Raw genomic sequence first — 14,976 nt, 5'->3', positions numbered from 1 at the left:
TCTCCAATGTTTTCTGGGAAGGCCAGATCCGATGACAGAACTGAGCGAGCTAGCACTACAAAGAACGCCATTGACTATCACTATCAACAGACCCAGTGTCCCGTGTTGCTAAGTGCTCCTTAAGATGATTTTGAAGATTGTGTGTTCATCAAAAAACAAAGTCGCAACACAACCACTCTCCAAAGGGAACGGTCATACGTGGTATTAAATATGTTACAGTTAACCTGTTAACCACTGTGGTTATGTCACCTAGCATTGTTCATTCCTGCTGAACTTGAGTTTAACAGTAGTCTGCATCATTTGATTTTACAATCATGACAAAAGAAATAATAATAATAATTCTCTGTATCTTGAAGTTGTTAATGCAGTTTGGGTTAAAGAACTGTATGAAATAAAGATACATTAGCATACTACTAGAATCAGAGCTGCAGTAGTATCAGTTATTTTTGACACATCTCTGTATTTATGAACCCTTTGCGATATGTTATAACCACATTAACTACCACAGCATAAGGCTGGGATTTTGTTACGTAGCCTATTCCTTTCCCCAAAATGATCTAAAATAGGGTTGCGATACTAAACACAACCTTTTGAAATGGTTTTAACAGGCAGTTGGAAAAGTTCCACATGTTGAAGTAAAGAAAGTTCCCTTCAATAATAATAAAACTATACTAATTACTTGCTTAGGTACATATACTAGCCTAAAGGTTGCCTATGGTGATCAAAAGAGCATCATGTCGTTCTGCACTAAGGAGGCATGACAGAGGGCATTAACAGGACAGCCTTCATTAGGCAACTCTCTGGGACGATGCGTGTGCTGGGACTGGGAATAGGAACCCTTGTCAAGGCCCCATTGGCACAGCAACAAACTCAGACCTAGACGCAACAAACGAGCCTCATGCAGTTTGTCTTGTCAGCATACAGTAACATACATTGTTACGCTCAGCAATAGCTAAGATGGATCTTTTGCTGTCAAACAACAGTATTCATAGAAATCTAAACAACTGACCAAAGACCACTGTAAAGGGGATGATACAACGATATTACATTTGTGCTTGCGTGCCCCTCTCTGCCCTCTCACCTGCCATCCTCGGTGAACGATGTCTGGTTCCCCTGTGGTAGGGTTAGCTGTAGATCCACAGTGGGCCTGTTCTCCTTGGCGTCCATGCCTGATGTCCTTCCCCCATCGGGTACTGCGTTTCTGAAGATGTTGCGTGGGGCAGGTAGAGGGGCCTGCGGTGGAGGTGGGGCACGTGCCTTCATTCTCTTCCTGGGACATGACAATGGCAGAGATACACAGAGAGTAATATTATGAACTTCTGGGTGTTTGTAATAGTTTCCTAGATGATATTACATTTTCCATGTGGGACTTTAGTGTAAAAAAGAGGTATTTATTTCACACGTTGTACATTAATCTGTTGTCGGATTCATGGAGAACATGTTACGTTTTAATTAAGTCAAGTAAACAATACATTGTTTCTTTCGCAAAACACCTTGATTCATCTGATCCAATGTTACCACACTTTTATTCATTCTTGTTAAAACAAATGAAATGGCGTAGATCCTTTTTTGTTTGTCTCGAGTCTCAGTTACACAGTACAACAGCTAAAGGAACGCAACCCACTGCCGCCCCCTCAGGAGCAGCCTGAATACCAATGACTGTGTTCTGTCTCTTGGTTTCCGCTTGCTACACATCTCTCTGCACTCCGATTACAAGACGCTCCACAGATATGCTGAGCGGACGCTTTTGGTTGTCAAGATGACCCGCCCCTGAGCAGCTGATTATTAAATCTGGTCCTAACTAAGAATTGATTCATTCATCATAACATCCCCTCTATTCACACTCCTGAGCCCTCTTCAGAAAACAGTCATGTACTGTCTGCTTTCAAAAAGCTTTCGCAAAGGAAAATTATTAACAGCCTTAGTTTAACACAAACAACATCCTTTATCGAATCTTAATCCATATCGGTGCAGTTTATTTAAAGAAATACTCAACACGTAATACTCAAATTTGTGAACATTAGGTTCACTGTCATTGACTGACACCATCTGATTGTAAAATAACTATCTTTGTAGTTATACAATAGTTATAGCATATAATTCACAGCGGAGCTCAGGAAGCTAAGACTGCAGAAGGACCAGGCATTCAGGAGTGGGGACAAGGACCTGTACACAGAGTCAAAATACAGGTTTAGCAAGGCGGTGAGAGATGCTAAACGACTGTACTCTGAGAAACTGCAACAGCAGCTCTCAGCAAACGACTCTGCTTCTGTCTGGAGAGGGCTCAGGCAGATCACCAACTACAGGCCCAAATCACCCCACTCCATGAACAACATGCTTCTGGCAGACGAGCTCAATGAGTTCTACTGCCGCTTTGAAATACAATGGAGCAGTCCTGAGACAATCCCCCACAGCCCCATCAACAAGCCACAGACCATCAGCCCACCCTCCCCCAGCCCATCAGGGGCTCACACCTCTGGAGCACCCTCCATCAACTCAGCGACGACCCTCGTCATCCTGGAGAGAGACGTCAACAGGCTGTTTAAAAAGCAGAACCCCCGCAAAGCAGCGGGCCCGGACTCCGTCTCCCCCTCCACCCTGAAGCACTGTGCTGACCGGCTGTCTCCGGTGTTCACTGACATCTTCAACACCTCCCTGGAGACATGCCACGTTCCAGCCTGCTTCAAGGCCTCCACCATCATCCCCGTCCCAAAAAAACCCAAGATCACAGGACTCAATGACTACAGGCCCGTCGCCTGACCTCTGTGGTCATGAAGTCCTTTGAACGCTTGGTCCTGTCACACCTCAAGACCATCACCGACCCACTCCTGGACCCCCTGCAGTTCGCCTACAGAGCCAACAGGTCTGCAGACGACACAGTTAACATGGCCCTTCACTACATCCTCCAGCATCTGGACTCCCCAGGAACCTACTCCAGGATCCTGTTTGTGGACTTCAGCTCTGCTTTCAATACAATCATCCCGTCCCTGCTGCAGGACAAGCTCTCCCAGCTGCACGTGCCCGACTCCACCTGCAGGTGGATCACAGACTTCCTGACCGACAGGAAGCAGCACGTGAGGCTGGGGAAACACGTCTCAGGCTCCCGGACCACCAGCACAGGTTCCCCCCAAGGCTGTGTTCTTTCCCCTCTGCTGTTCTCCCTGTACACCAACAGCTGTACAGTCACCAGTCCGTCATGCTCCTGAAGTTCGCGGATGACACCACCCTCATTGGGCTCATCTCTGGTGGGGACGAGACCGCCTACAGGTGGGAGACTGACCACCTGGTGACCTGGTGCAGCCAGAACAACCTGGAGCTCAACGCTCTAAAGACAGTGGAGATGGTTGTGGATTTCAGGAGGAATGCAGCCCCACCCGCCCCTCTCATCCTGTGTGACTCCCCCGTCGACGCTGTGGAGTCCTTCCGCTTCCTGGGCTCCATCATCACCCAGGACCTCAAGTGGGAGCTGAACATCGGCTCCATCACCAAGAAGGCCCAGCAGAGGATGTTCTTCCTGAGGCAGCTGAGGAAATTCAACCTGCCAGGGAAATGATGGTACAATTCTACACGGCCATCGTTGAGTCCATCATCTGCTCCTCCATCACCGTCTGGCACCCTGCAGCCACAGCCAAAGACAAGTGCAGGCTGCAGAGCATCATCCGCTCGGCCGAGAGGGTTATTGGCTGCAATCTGCCTTCCTCCAGGTCCTGTTCACTTCCAGGTCACTGAAGCGGGCCAGAAAGATTGTCGCTGACCCTCCCATCCTGGACACTCCTGTTCGAGTCCCTCCCTCTGGGAGGAGGCTGCGTCCATCAGGACAAAGACCTCCCGCCACACCAAAAGTTTTTCCGTCGGCAGTCGGGCTCATCAATGGAGCCCGGATCCCCCACTGACTGACTGTCACCCCCAGGACTACCACCTCTTCTTCCACCTTCCTCTCTCCTCCTTCTTCCCGCCTCCTTCCTCTTCCTCCTACTCCTCCTCCCTCCTCCTTCTTCTTCCCTCCTGGAGGCCTCCACACACGTCACTTTAACATGCACTTTAACTTGAGGCCTCCTCCACACACATGTCACTTTATTTACATGCACTTTAACTTAAACACACGCCACATGTAACATACACTTTTAACTAAAGCACACATCACTTGAAGCACACACCCAAACACTTTCACATTATTTGTTGTCTTTCTGTCGTGATGATTGTTGTTTGTCATGTCCAAATGTTGCACCTACCGCCAAAAAAAATTCCTCGTTTGTGTAAACATTCCTGGCAATAAAACTGTTTCTGATTCTGATTCCGATTTGATTAACTCAGATGCACACAAGGATTAATTAACTTCACAAAAACAACCCAGATAAAAAGAGCAAACCACATTCACACCACGACTCCTGCAGGTGGAGAGGTGGCAGATGTCAATGGCATGCTGCTCTCCGCCCATTTGACTTTGGCTCGACATCAACTGTACTTCGCCTGACAGACACAGCTGATTAGACAGAAATCTTCAGCACTTCATTCTGCAAACAATGACAAACGGCTCCTCTTTAGCACACATTTCAGCACGACTCTCTCTGTCTATCTGTATCCACAGCACAAATATTAGCCCGAGATAACGAAAAGAAAAACATCCCACTCACGTCAAAAACACGTGTCAGGCTGTTTAGAAACCCAGCTCAAAGGAAGAGGCACACTCTCACAGGGATAGTGTCTGTCAAATCCAGCGGTGTATTAATCCGGTGTCCTTCATGGTGCTGCTGCCCAGTTTAAAAGGCAAGGATAGTGCAGTGAAGTAAGAATGCATGTTACATAGCACAGTGAGCGGACTCTAACCTGGCCACAGTTAACCATTAACAGCTGAGTCGGCTATCAACCCAGAGTGTCATTGACTCATTATGCAATGTAGAAAGGGTTTTACAGTGGACACATCACGGGAAAGTCTCATGGGAAAGTCGGACCTCACTTCACAGTTTGACAGCGCGGATCATCATCTGGCCACGAATGTAAACACAGTACAGATAATTTCTAATCATGGACTGCAAGGTGCTCTGACTAAAAAGGGCATTTAAAAACAAACAGAAGCAGCTAAGAGACCTGTAAATGTGTGAAATGTTTGGATTTTTCTGGTCAGTCAAAAGTAAACCGAACCGGGCTCTGTGAAACTGTGAGAGGACTGGGCCCCGGCCAAGCTTAACACAGTCAGCTAGTATCCTTCTCTCCATTTAGCCTGCGGCGAGTCTCACCATAGCATTTCCCTCTCTCTCTCTGTCTCCCTCTCTCTCTCTCTCTCTCTCTCTCTCCACCTCTCTCTAACGCGCACAAAGACTCCTTTAGGAAAATCCTCGTCTCCCACCGAGTAAGGATGAGCGAGCGTAAACGGAGAGAGAAAGAGTGAGGGAGCAAAGGAGAAGCAGGGAACGAAGGCAGTAAAGTGCTGAGCTGCCACCGGGACTGAGTTACAAATGAGCTCTCACACACACACGGTTACTAATGGGCCTCTCAGAACCACTCAGTTATTTTCACTTGACTAAACACCATTAACAGGGATATATTCTTTCACTATCCTATTTGAACTCTTTGTAAATGTGTTTATGGCATTGAAATTAACAAATAAATGCCGAGTTCATCTCAAACTGCCAAAGGTGCAGACTCACATCGTATAAAATCTTCCAGGACAACATGTGAGCAGCTATAAAACAAAGTGAACACAAAACACCTACTGTATATGCAATGAGGAGGCAGGTTACCTGGATACGTAATATGAAATTGATGCTGGATGTATGATCTAGCAGATTCATGACATGTATGTCCTTCTTAATAGCATAAACTACAGCTCAATCCTGTAAAACCCTGTGTGTGTGTCTAGAGAGCTAAGTGATCATAACAATTCTGGCTGGTCATTTTTGGTAAGAAGAGTTTGAAGCTGTATTAATAACAGACATGTTTTACAAATGAAATAGTCAAATTAATAAAATATGATGATGCAATATCTGACCAAGTACGGTGTAAACAAGATGAACAATCTGACCAGGTGTTTACTTCCTGTCAACATGGCATAAATCAATTACGCCATACTTTTGTAGGTAGACGTAGGCCTGTACGCAGCCAAACAGTCTTCCTATGTTGCTGTCTGTCTGATTGCCTTGTTAACAGATTAGTCTGAGTGTCTGCATGTCTGTGTGTGTGTAAGTGCATGTACGTAAGTCTACTTCCTCCATGACCCAAATACAACCATGCTCCCTCCTTATGAAGTCACCTGGGATGAATCAAGTCCGGATGTGAGAGAAGCAGAGTGTTGTTTCAAAGATACAGATCTGTGTGAAAATAGGACAAAATTTAAACTATACACACATTAAAAACTGCCCACACAGAGATGGAAAACATATCAGATAATTGCAGAGCGTATGCAAAAAAAGAAATGCCCCTAAAATTACAGGTTGGCAGGAGGTCTGCACACACAATGCAAATCCCTGAACGTCACACCCGGATGACTATTGTTAGTTGACAAATTTAATTACATAACAGTGCTCAGACACACTGGAGACTAGCTTCCCGATTTTGCTGGGGGAAAAAGTAACTGTCAGTGGCTGTATTTATTACAGCCATAGACATAATGGAACATATTAGTTTATGCTCAGAACTGTGCTCGCTCAGCATCACCCCACCACAACATATTCCATTTACAAGGGGTACAAATATATTCTGCTATGTCCGCTAATATTCTCTTACGCCTTAAAACTAATGCTCTAGTTAACATTTAAGTAGTATGTGATGTTGATAAGTCCCAAATGGTAAAACGGTCAGTAAGTCTGTTACTGAGACCTACAATGCAATGTTACAGAGAATAACAGAGGCAGATAGACTGACTGGACCACTCCAAACAACAACGTCCTGCTGTGGAAGTGAGGAAATCAAACTATGAATGAAGGCAGCAGACAGAGCCACACTTGTGAAGTTAGGAAGTCAGTCAGAGAAGCACTGCCGAAGACGAACAGCCACACGGGTCCCAGGTCAGAGACATGGACATCCAGTTAGATACTCTTTAGTGTGAGACAAATTACTTGCACTGTGTCTAATTTGAGGCGCAAAATGCGACCATTTGGTCGCAGTCTGGAGCCCTGCAATGGATGAACCCAAATCTCTGTGATGTGGAATAAAGGATTTATGTAAAAAATGCATTCAACCTTTGATTAACACAACTATTTATATCGTACTGACAAGTAAAAAAGACCAAAGGCTGTCTTCACTCTTCAATGCACACAAACATAGGCCACATTGTTACCTGACCTTTTCTTAAAGCGAGGAGAGGTTGCGTTATAGATCGGTTCGGCCGTGTCAAACAGATCTCCAGCTCTGTCGTCAGAGCAGACATTGCAGTGTGTTTAAACACCTAAAACATTGTAGTTGGCCTTGTGGACATTTACTGATCATCTACCATACCTGCAAGATATTATTCTGTTTAATGTTTAAGTTTCTCGACATATCAAACTATCATTTCCTATAAATGGCTTTAAAGACAGTTTGAGAACGAAAAGGCGGCAGTAGCTTAGTCGAGGAGGTTGGCTATCAATAGCAAGGTTGGTGGTTGGATGGCAGTACATTTTGATCCCCGACCTCAGTCCCTGAGCTCGACCCGTCCTTGAGCAAGCCATTGAACCTAAAAGTTCAATAATAGCAATGTCAATGATGATATACTTTGGTATATCATTCGGCAACTCGGGAGAGGAAACAATATTCAAAGCAATACTGCTAAATACATTTGATTTGCTCCACTCTGCAATTGTAAAAATAATCCACAGTTCATGATCCTACCCTAAAAAAACATAGAATATGAATTTGGAGATACAGTCGGAACATCAACAAAGTAAGCACACGTTATACTCGAGTGCCACTTCAAGACCACACCCAACCCTTGAGTTTTCGATTGACAGTGTGAATGATACAGCAGCACGGTGGCTCAGTGGTTAGCACTGTCGCCTCACAGCAAGAAGGCCCTGGGGTCGAATCCCGGTGGTTCCAGGTCCTTTCTGTGTGGAGTTTGCATGTTCTCCTCGTGCCTGCGTGGGTTTACTCCGGGTACTCCGGTTTCCCCCACCATCATAAAGACATGCACCGCAGCCTCACCCCGGTTCGTATGGATGTGAATGAATGTTGGTGGTGGTCGGAGGGGCCGTAGGCGCTGATTAGCAGCCACGCTTCCGTCAGTCTGCAGCTGTGGCTCCTGATGTAGGTTACCACCACCGGTATGACTGTGTGTGTGTATGACTACTGGACTCTAGACTATGTAAAGCGACTTCGGGTGCCTTGAGAAGCGCTATATAAAATAGATTATTATTATTATACACATCCTGGACCCAGAGTCCCCTGACACACAGTCCTGCTGCCTTGCCAGCATACCCCTCTGGTGTCACGGTGTGCCCATGGCAACCTATATTTATACTACTTGACTGCGTAAGAGTGCAGACCTCAGTTTAGTAGCAGCTGTCGATCTTGGGGGGAAATGCACACAAGTGATCCAGAGAAAAGAGAAGCAGAAAAGAGAATGGCCAAAACAAGGGAAATACAGAACGAGATGTTGTGTACTGTATTGGTAGTATTGGAGACATATGAGCCCAGTAAAGCATGTATACAGTTGCTAGGCACTCAACTTCCTAATTCAGCACATGCCTTGTTGCTCATATTACCAGCCATGTGGATAAAAAACACCCCACGGCAATGCAATGAGTAAAGTAGCTCGATGGCAATGATACTCTGACCCTCTTTATTCACACTACAGAGGTGGTTCACCATGACCTTGCAACATGGGCAAGACACTGTAACCCAAAATTGTTCCCGTTGCAGTGCCTGTCTGTGAATAGTGTATGAATGTTAGTTACTGCTGATGTGCAGGTGGAAGCTCCTCACATCAGTGTATGGTGTGAATGGGTGAATGATGCCATACAAGTACAGGTCCATTTACCATTAGATGAAACCCTTCCACACATGGTTTTAAAATAACTAAACAATTCTCTAAAATTAATAAACTCCTATATTTATAGCGGTCAACAACAGTTTGTTCTAACACCTCATTGTACATACCAATTACCAAAAGACCCCACATCAAAATACCAATGCAATCCTGCAACCCCTAGTCCTGAAAGATGAAGTGGGAGTGACCATAACTCAGTGAAGAAAGCTATTTTAGTTTATATCTTTTCCAATTAAATGATTGAAGTAATGCATAATCAAGGGCTTTGTATAACAGACAGGTTACCGCTACGGCTATTTTTGAATACGGATGTTTCAATTAAATACTTACTCTCTCATTCATCGGTTTAACTGCGAAATGAGCAAAATGAGAAATTGAAACATTTGCTATTAGCTGTGAACTGAATGGTAACATAAAGTGAGATGTAAAAACAAAAACAGCGATCTTCAGATATAGTAAGTTCCCCCAAAATTGTTATAAGTGCTCGTTATTGTTAATTTAGACAATGTAATTGTGTATCACAGTATCTCAATATATATGATTTTGTTGTTATGATTACACTGAAAGATAATACATGATCATGTTTGCCCGGCGCTACTACCATGTATATACTATGGTCCCAGCATTTAAAATAAGAATAGTCCCTGGTTAACCTGATTATAAAGTGAAGACTAATACAACCAGTTTAGAGCAAAGCACAATCTGCTCAAGTCAGTAACATAATAACCCCAGGGAGCTAAAAAAAGAAAAGACAATGCCACACCTCGGGTGCCTAATGAATTGATACTCTTTGGGATCAATTAGGTTGCTTACACTCCTTACAGTTGTTTGAGGGGTTTACGTTAATATATTTCAATGACCTCAAATTACGCCAGTGACCGGGGATCCAGGAGTATCTGTTTCACACCTACTTAAAGGAGAGAAATCCTCTTACAGTAACAGCACTCCCTCCTCCCCTCCTTTCTTGACAAATGGTCAATGTGGCCTCTTGTGACCGCTGACCCAGAGCCGCTGTATGAGACATATTCCATAACAATAATTCTCCATAAATAGGAGCAGGAAGCCGCATGCCTCTTTGTCTGAACAGCTGGGGGGAAAAAACAAGTCTCTCTTTCCTTTGAAGACGTTACTCAAACAACTGTTAATCACATTCCTGTTGACCTTTGCTAAAAAGATTCCCATTCTTTCTTTAACACGTCAGTTGTTTCAAGACACTTCATTAATTTCAGCCCATAGTTATCAGTTGAGCTCCTTGACCTTTGATCCTCTGACATTTCAACTCAAATCACTGTCAATGTCAAAGCAAGATCCCGGAGTGCTGGTGTTTTCCTTATTGATGCATGTATTCGAATCACACATGGGGAGATAAATAAATCGACTGTTGAGTCACATTATGGATTTACATTGTTCATATTTGTCTTTGTAAGTGCAACGTGATATGAGATACTGTGCACCAGCTCAAGCAGACATCAAGCTTGTGGATGGCCCACAGCCGAGGAGGAACAGAGGGAAAAGGGAAGGAGCGATAATGGCGGTTGGTGAGAGGGAGGGATGAGAGAATCTCAGGTGACCCCACATGGCAACAAGAAAGGGAATAGAAAAAGCAAAGATGGGCGGAGTCCAACATCAGAGAAGAAAGGAAGGAGAGGTGGCATGTAGAGGCAAAACAGCAGGAAATAATAATTAGTCTGTTCCCTATTCCCTAAGCTGCATGTTCAATTAGAGAGAGCTCTTGCGAGGGAAACAAGAAGAGAAACACTTGCATTACAGCTTTAAAGCTCCCTCGGATCCTTTGATTCGAAGAAAATACAAATCAGTTGATACAGTACAAACATCTCAGTATCTCTAATGAGGTTCTAACTAATGGATCTAGTTTTTGCAACTACAAATATATATATATACAGTGTATATATATATATATAAACACAGTATATATATATCCATATATATGTATGTTGTGCATGTCATAAGCTCGCTCCCTTACCATTCCAGTAGGTAATGGGGAAGATATGATTATACTTTTAGATAGCGATGCCACACCTCCTGACAAGGAGGCAGCGTTTGTTCGGGGTTTTCTCTCCAATCAAGACAGCAGCGCTGCTAATGGGTTACACACCAGGAGCAACACCATCATAGCTTGTGCAATAGAAAGTGCACTCCTCCACCTCAGCCTTATCAGGCGATACTGCTGCTATGGAGCGTCAGCTGGTGTGAGAGGAGTCCGTCCAGTCTGCGCGTGGACACACACACACACACACACACACACACACACTCTGACAAACACCACATACCACAATGACTAACATATGACTGCAGGCTTCCAGAAATAAATCTCTGATCGGCCCACAACAGCTGCCAAACAGTACGACAGATACACTGTACGACAGATACTTGAGAGCGATACACATGCAGGCGTACTTTGTTGTTAAGGGCGTCTGCCAATGTTTTCTTTCACCAAGGACAGAGGTTGGCAGATAGCAGGAAAAAAAGGTGAGACACCGGAGTGGGGCCTAAGGAGAACAACAATCTATAAATACAGCCAGTCTTGATGCCTCAAATGTTTTTGATGTATCACGGCGTGGCGTTCAGAGAGCCGCCGCTGCTTCGATTTGAGCACAGACGAGAGGAGCCCTTATGTAATCCTCCTGTGCCTGTACCTACAGCGAACTCCTGCTTAAAGCATTAACCACACTTGACTGTGCCATAAGTGTTAATTAAATACACACAGAGGCGGTCTGTTCTTATAGCATGTGAATAAGGGTGGAAACCTTTCAGGAGTTACTTTAAGAGAAGTGAACTACTTCATGTGTACAGAGAAATAAATCATGCATGGGGCAAAGTTCAACAATCATAAGCTTCACCAATCAGTCCCGTGCTATATTTCTGCCACACAGCGACTCCTTATTAAAACCATACAATCAACAAAGGTGTTATGGTATGCTTTTTGATCCAATCAATTAAACTTCTATTCGCAAATAACAAACTTGTGGGAGCATTGCATCCACACCCTCTCTATGTATAACAAGGATGCTGGATATAGCAGATATTACCAGATACATCTTGACCGCGTAGCCTCAAGAACTCTCTCTCTTGCCCATCTCAGTTTTCACAGGAGTATAATGTACCCAATCCTAAAAATAACCCTATATATCCAGATGTGACCACATACACTAAAACACGTCCCTGTTTTCTAAAAGCAGATACATTCTAGCCTTCATGTGAGAGAGAAGAAGAAAAATAAATAAAATAAAAGATGGAGCCTCCCTTCGTCAACAGGGCTGAGCTTGTGGGCCGACCACATTAACCATAATCTTCTAGTCGACATGCTTGTTGTGGGTGGGGAGCTTGTGCCTGCATCCGTCTCCAAATCTCCCCATCGTCTGAGACCACGGCAGGAAGACAAACAGCACCGAGGGATTACGCTATCTGACAACACATCGCCTCTCTCTCTCTGAGAGTATATTAAGAAAGAATGCGGATTGACAGACACACATGGCATTCAAATACCACGCAGAGGGGGAAGACTGACATTTTAGTCCAGTGGGCACAGCTTCAAATGAATGTGTGTTTAGCAGCTGGTGTGGATGCACGGTGCCCATAAGAGCCAACAGGGCAGTTGGTGGACAGTAATTATCTCTGGGTGTGCGCTAAGCGCAGGACAGTTATGTTGTAATCCCATACTGTATTTATCTGTGAAATCTGCAAGCTTGGTCTTACTGTGGGTAAGTTTTAAAACAGAATAGAAACAGAAGGGATGCTAACACAAACAAAAAGACACATTTCAAATAAAACGTGCAATCTACCAATGGCGAGGCAGCACAAAATGAGGACGTAGAGTGCTGAGGATTTTTTAATTATCTATTCCCTTCACTTCATGAGGCCCTTTGAGGAAGCCTGCTTGGTAATGGGTGGCAACCAATGTGTTTGTCGACATCAGGAGGTTAGTGGTTGAGCATCACTGGGGGCTGAGCCATGTGACCAACGTAAACTCACACTAAACACAAGGTTCAGACGTCACACGTGGTCGCATCTCCAGACAAGACGAACGGGGAAAAAACGGGAAAAAGGGTCCGTTCAGCCTCGTGAAATACTTTGGGGGAAAAGAGTTTATTCGAGCAGTTCTCTCTTAATTCTGCCATTGTTTATATAGGTCTCTTCCTTATTGCTTTGTGGGATTGGATCCTAAAATGTTGAGCATTTAACAAAACCACATTAATCAGAGGCTTCTGGACTCAACAGACAAACAAGCATTTAGGCAGACAGGCGCATTATTACCAGAGTAGAAGACTATGGAGTATGCCGACTTTAAGGGAGAGGAATACAACTGCTACTGCAGTTACCATACATGATGCTCCAACTCACACCAAAAGACCAAACATGTACTCTGGTTTAAATCATTTGATATCTTGATGACATTAATTTGGAGCCAAGCTGCCAGACTATGGTCCAGATTTGGCATGATCTTGATCTCAACACACTCTGAGCAATACACTCATTTAGTCTATGGGAGGTGAGGAACGTAAAGGACATAAAGGCATGTTAATCTTAAACAGATAAAATTTTGTTTTAACAGCCAGATAAACACATTTCCCTTCGCTCAAAAGAGCAGTCTCTTTCCCTCCTCACTTGTGAGCGTGAGACATGTTCATTTAGTTTGTATGAGCTGTGTTTCATTAGGACAGGGCTATACAGTAAAGTAGCGACTCCCTGTGCGATGACGAAAGAGAGATCACGACACAAAGGGAGTTGTCATGGTAATTTATATGGACAGAAATGTCAAACACTGACCGGATAAAAGAGGCATTTGGGGTCCACTGCCAACTGACTCTGTAACCAGTCTACTTTGTTATTTGGCCAAAAAGCTCTTAAGTGTCTGAAATCACAGTGTTTAGGAGTATCTGGTTAAAGGGGACCTTTACTTGAAAGATCAGAGGGGAAACAGAGCAAACCTTATTTAACTTATCGACACTCTAACTGCTTCACACCCTGCTCTTGTTGCCACTAAAGAACACCCTCGATGTACGGTCTACCAGGTGCCGTTTAGCCTTCAACCACACGCCTACTGTAGGATGGAGGAGTCTAAAGGGGTCATGAAAGAGCTGATGCATGATGGTTAAGGAGGTGTGAGTCCTCTAACATGACAACAGGATGGACAGAAAGCCCATCCCAAGGCGGATTTAAGAGTTTATGAAGTCTGCACCTTGTGACTCTAGTAAACAGCTATTATCGGAGCTAGCACACAATTATGCTGATGCAGGATCATACTTGGTCAGTGAGTGACTCACAAAAGGCATCATAACTCTACCTTGAATTAGTTACAGATTAGTTCATTGCAATAACAATGTTCTTTTTTTTAAACAAAGACATGAAAGGCTATGGTGAAACATGTTGTCTTATACCATTCTGTCATTAAGATATTATGAAAAGAAAGATTTGATAAATTAACACAATCTTTACTCCTATTTAATGACAATTTGCACAAACTTGACATGGACTGTAATCTAGCCATTCTTCATTTTTGGAAACCACTGACATTTACTTTTCTCACAATGATATCTGAAAGGCCAAGAGACATTTACCTCAAACAAATGAGGAGCAACCTAATTTATGGACACTGTTTTTGTTAGTTATTGTTGTTGTTGATATCACGCTATGTTTCTCATATATAATCCAACAGCACGTTGTAAAAAACGAAAGAAAAGAAGCTGAATAAATATCACTGCGCTGTCCTCACGAGGGCCGAAAAAACCCGACACAATTAAAAAGCAAATTGTGGACAGCACAGTTGTTGCTGCTCTTGTTGTTGTTGTTGTTGTTGTTGTCCCGCCAGCAAATAAAAGGCCACGCCAGCTGCTCTTCTCCAGAGCGGCTCGCGCTGGTTGTCTGATCTGGAACCCTCTATGCGTTGGTCATGGGGCGGCCAAGCTATATTAAGTGTAATTATAAACCGCTATAGAGGAATAAGTGCACTATAGTGCACTTTAATTAAACTGAATTACTGTTAGGCCTATAAG

The 14,976-nt window shown here is 44.0% G+C and overlaps 1 protein-coding gene across 9 annotated transcripts in view; it reads right to left on the bottom strand.

Moving 5' to 3' along the window:
• The window catches only part of cobl (cordon-bleu WH2 repeat protein), a 60,023-nt gene that overhangs the window by 44,385 nt on the left and 662 nt on the right, over nucleotides 1-14,976 (bottom strand). For 5 of the 9 annotated variants that reach the window (XM_056443502.1, XM_056443507.1, XM_056443504.1 and 2 more), the window contains 2 exons: nucleotides 6,251-6,308; nucleotides 1,082-1,270 (listed from right to left, as the gene is read on the bottom strand). In XM_056443502.1, coding sequence (XP_056299477.1) covers nucleotides 1,082-1,270; nucleotides 6,251-6,308 — 247 coding nt within the window. Of the gene's footprint in view, nucleotides 1-1,081; nucleotides 1,271-4,634; nucleotides 10,593-14,976 lie in introns of those variants that run through there. The other 4 variants (XM_056443506.1, XM_056443505.1, XM_056443508.1 and 1 more) reach the window with 3 other exon arrangements.

Source organism: Pseudoliparis swirei, chromosome 22 (assembly GCF_029220125.1).
Source record: "Pseudoliparis swirei isolate HS2019 ecotype Mariana Trench chromosome 22, NWPU_hadal_v1, whole genome shotgun sequence".
Classification (NCBI taxonomy): domain Eukaryota; kingdom Metazoa; phylum Chordata; class Actinopteri; order Perciformes; family Liparidae; genus Pseudoliparis; species Pseudoliparis swirei.
This window is presented reverse-complemented; position numbering and strand designations above follow the sequence as displayed.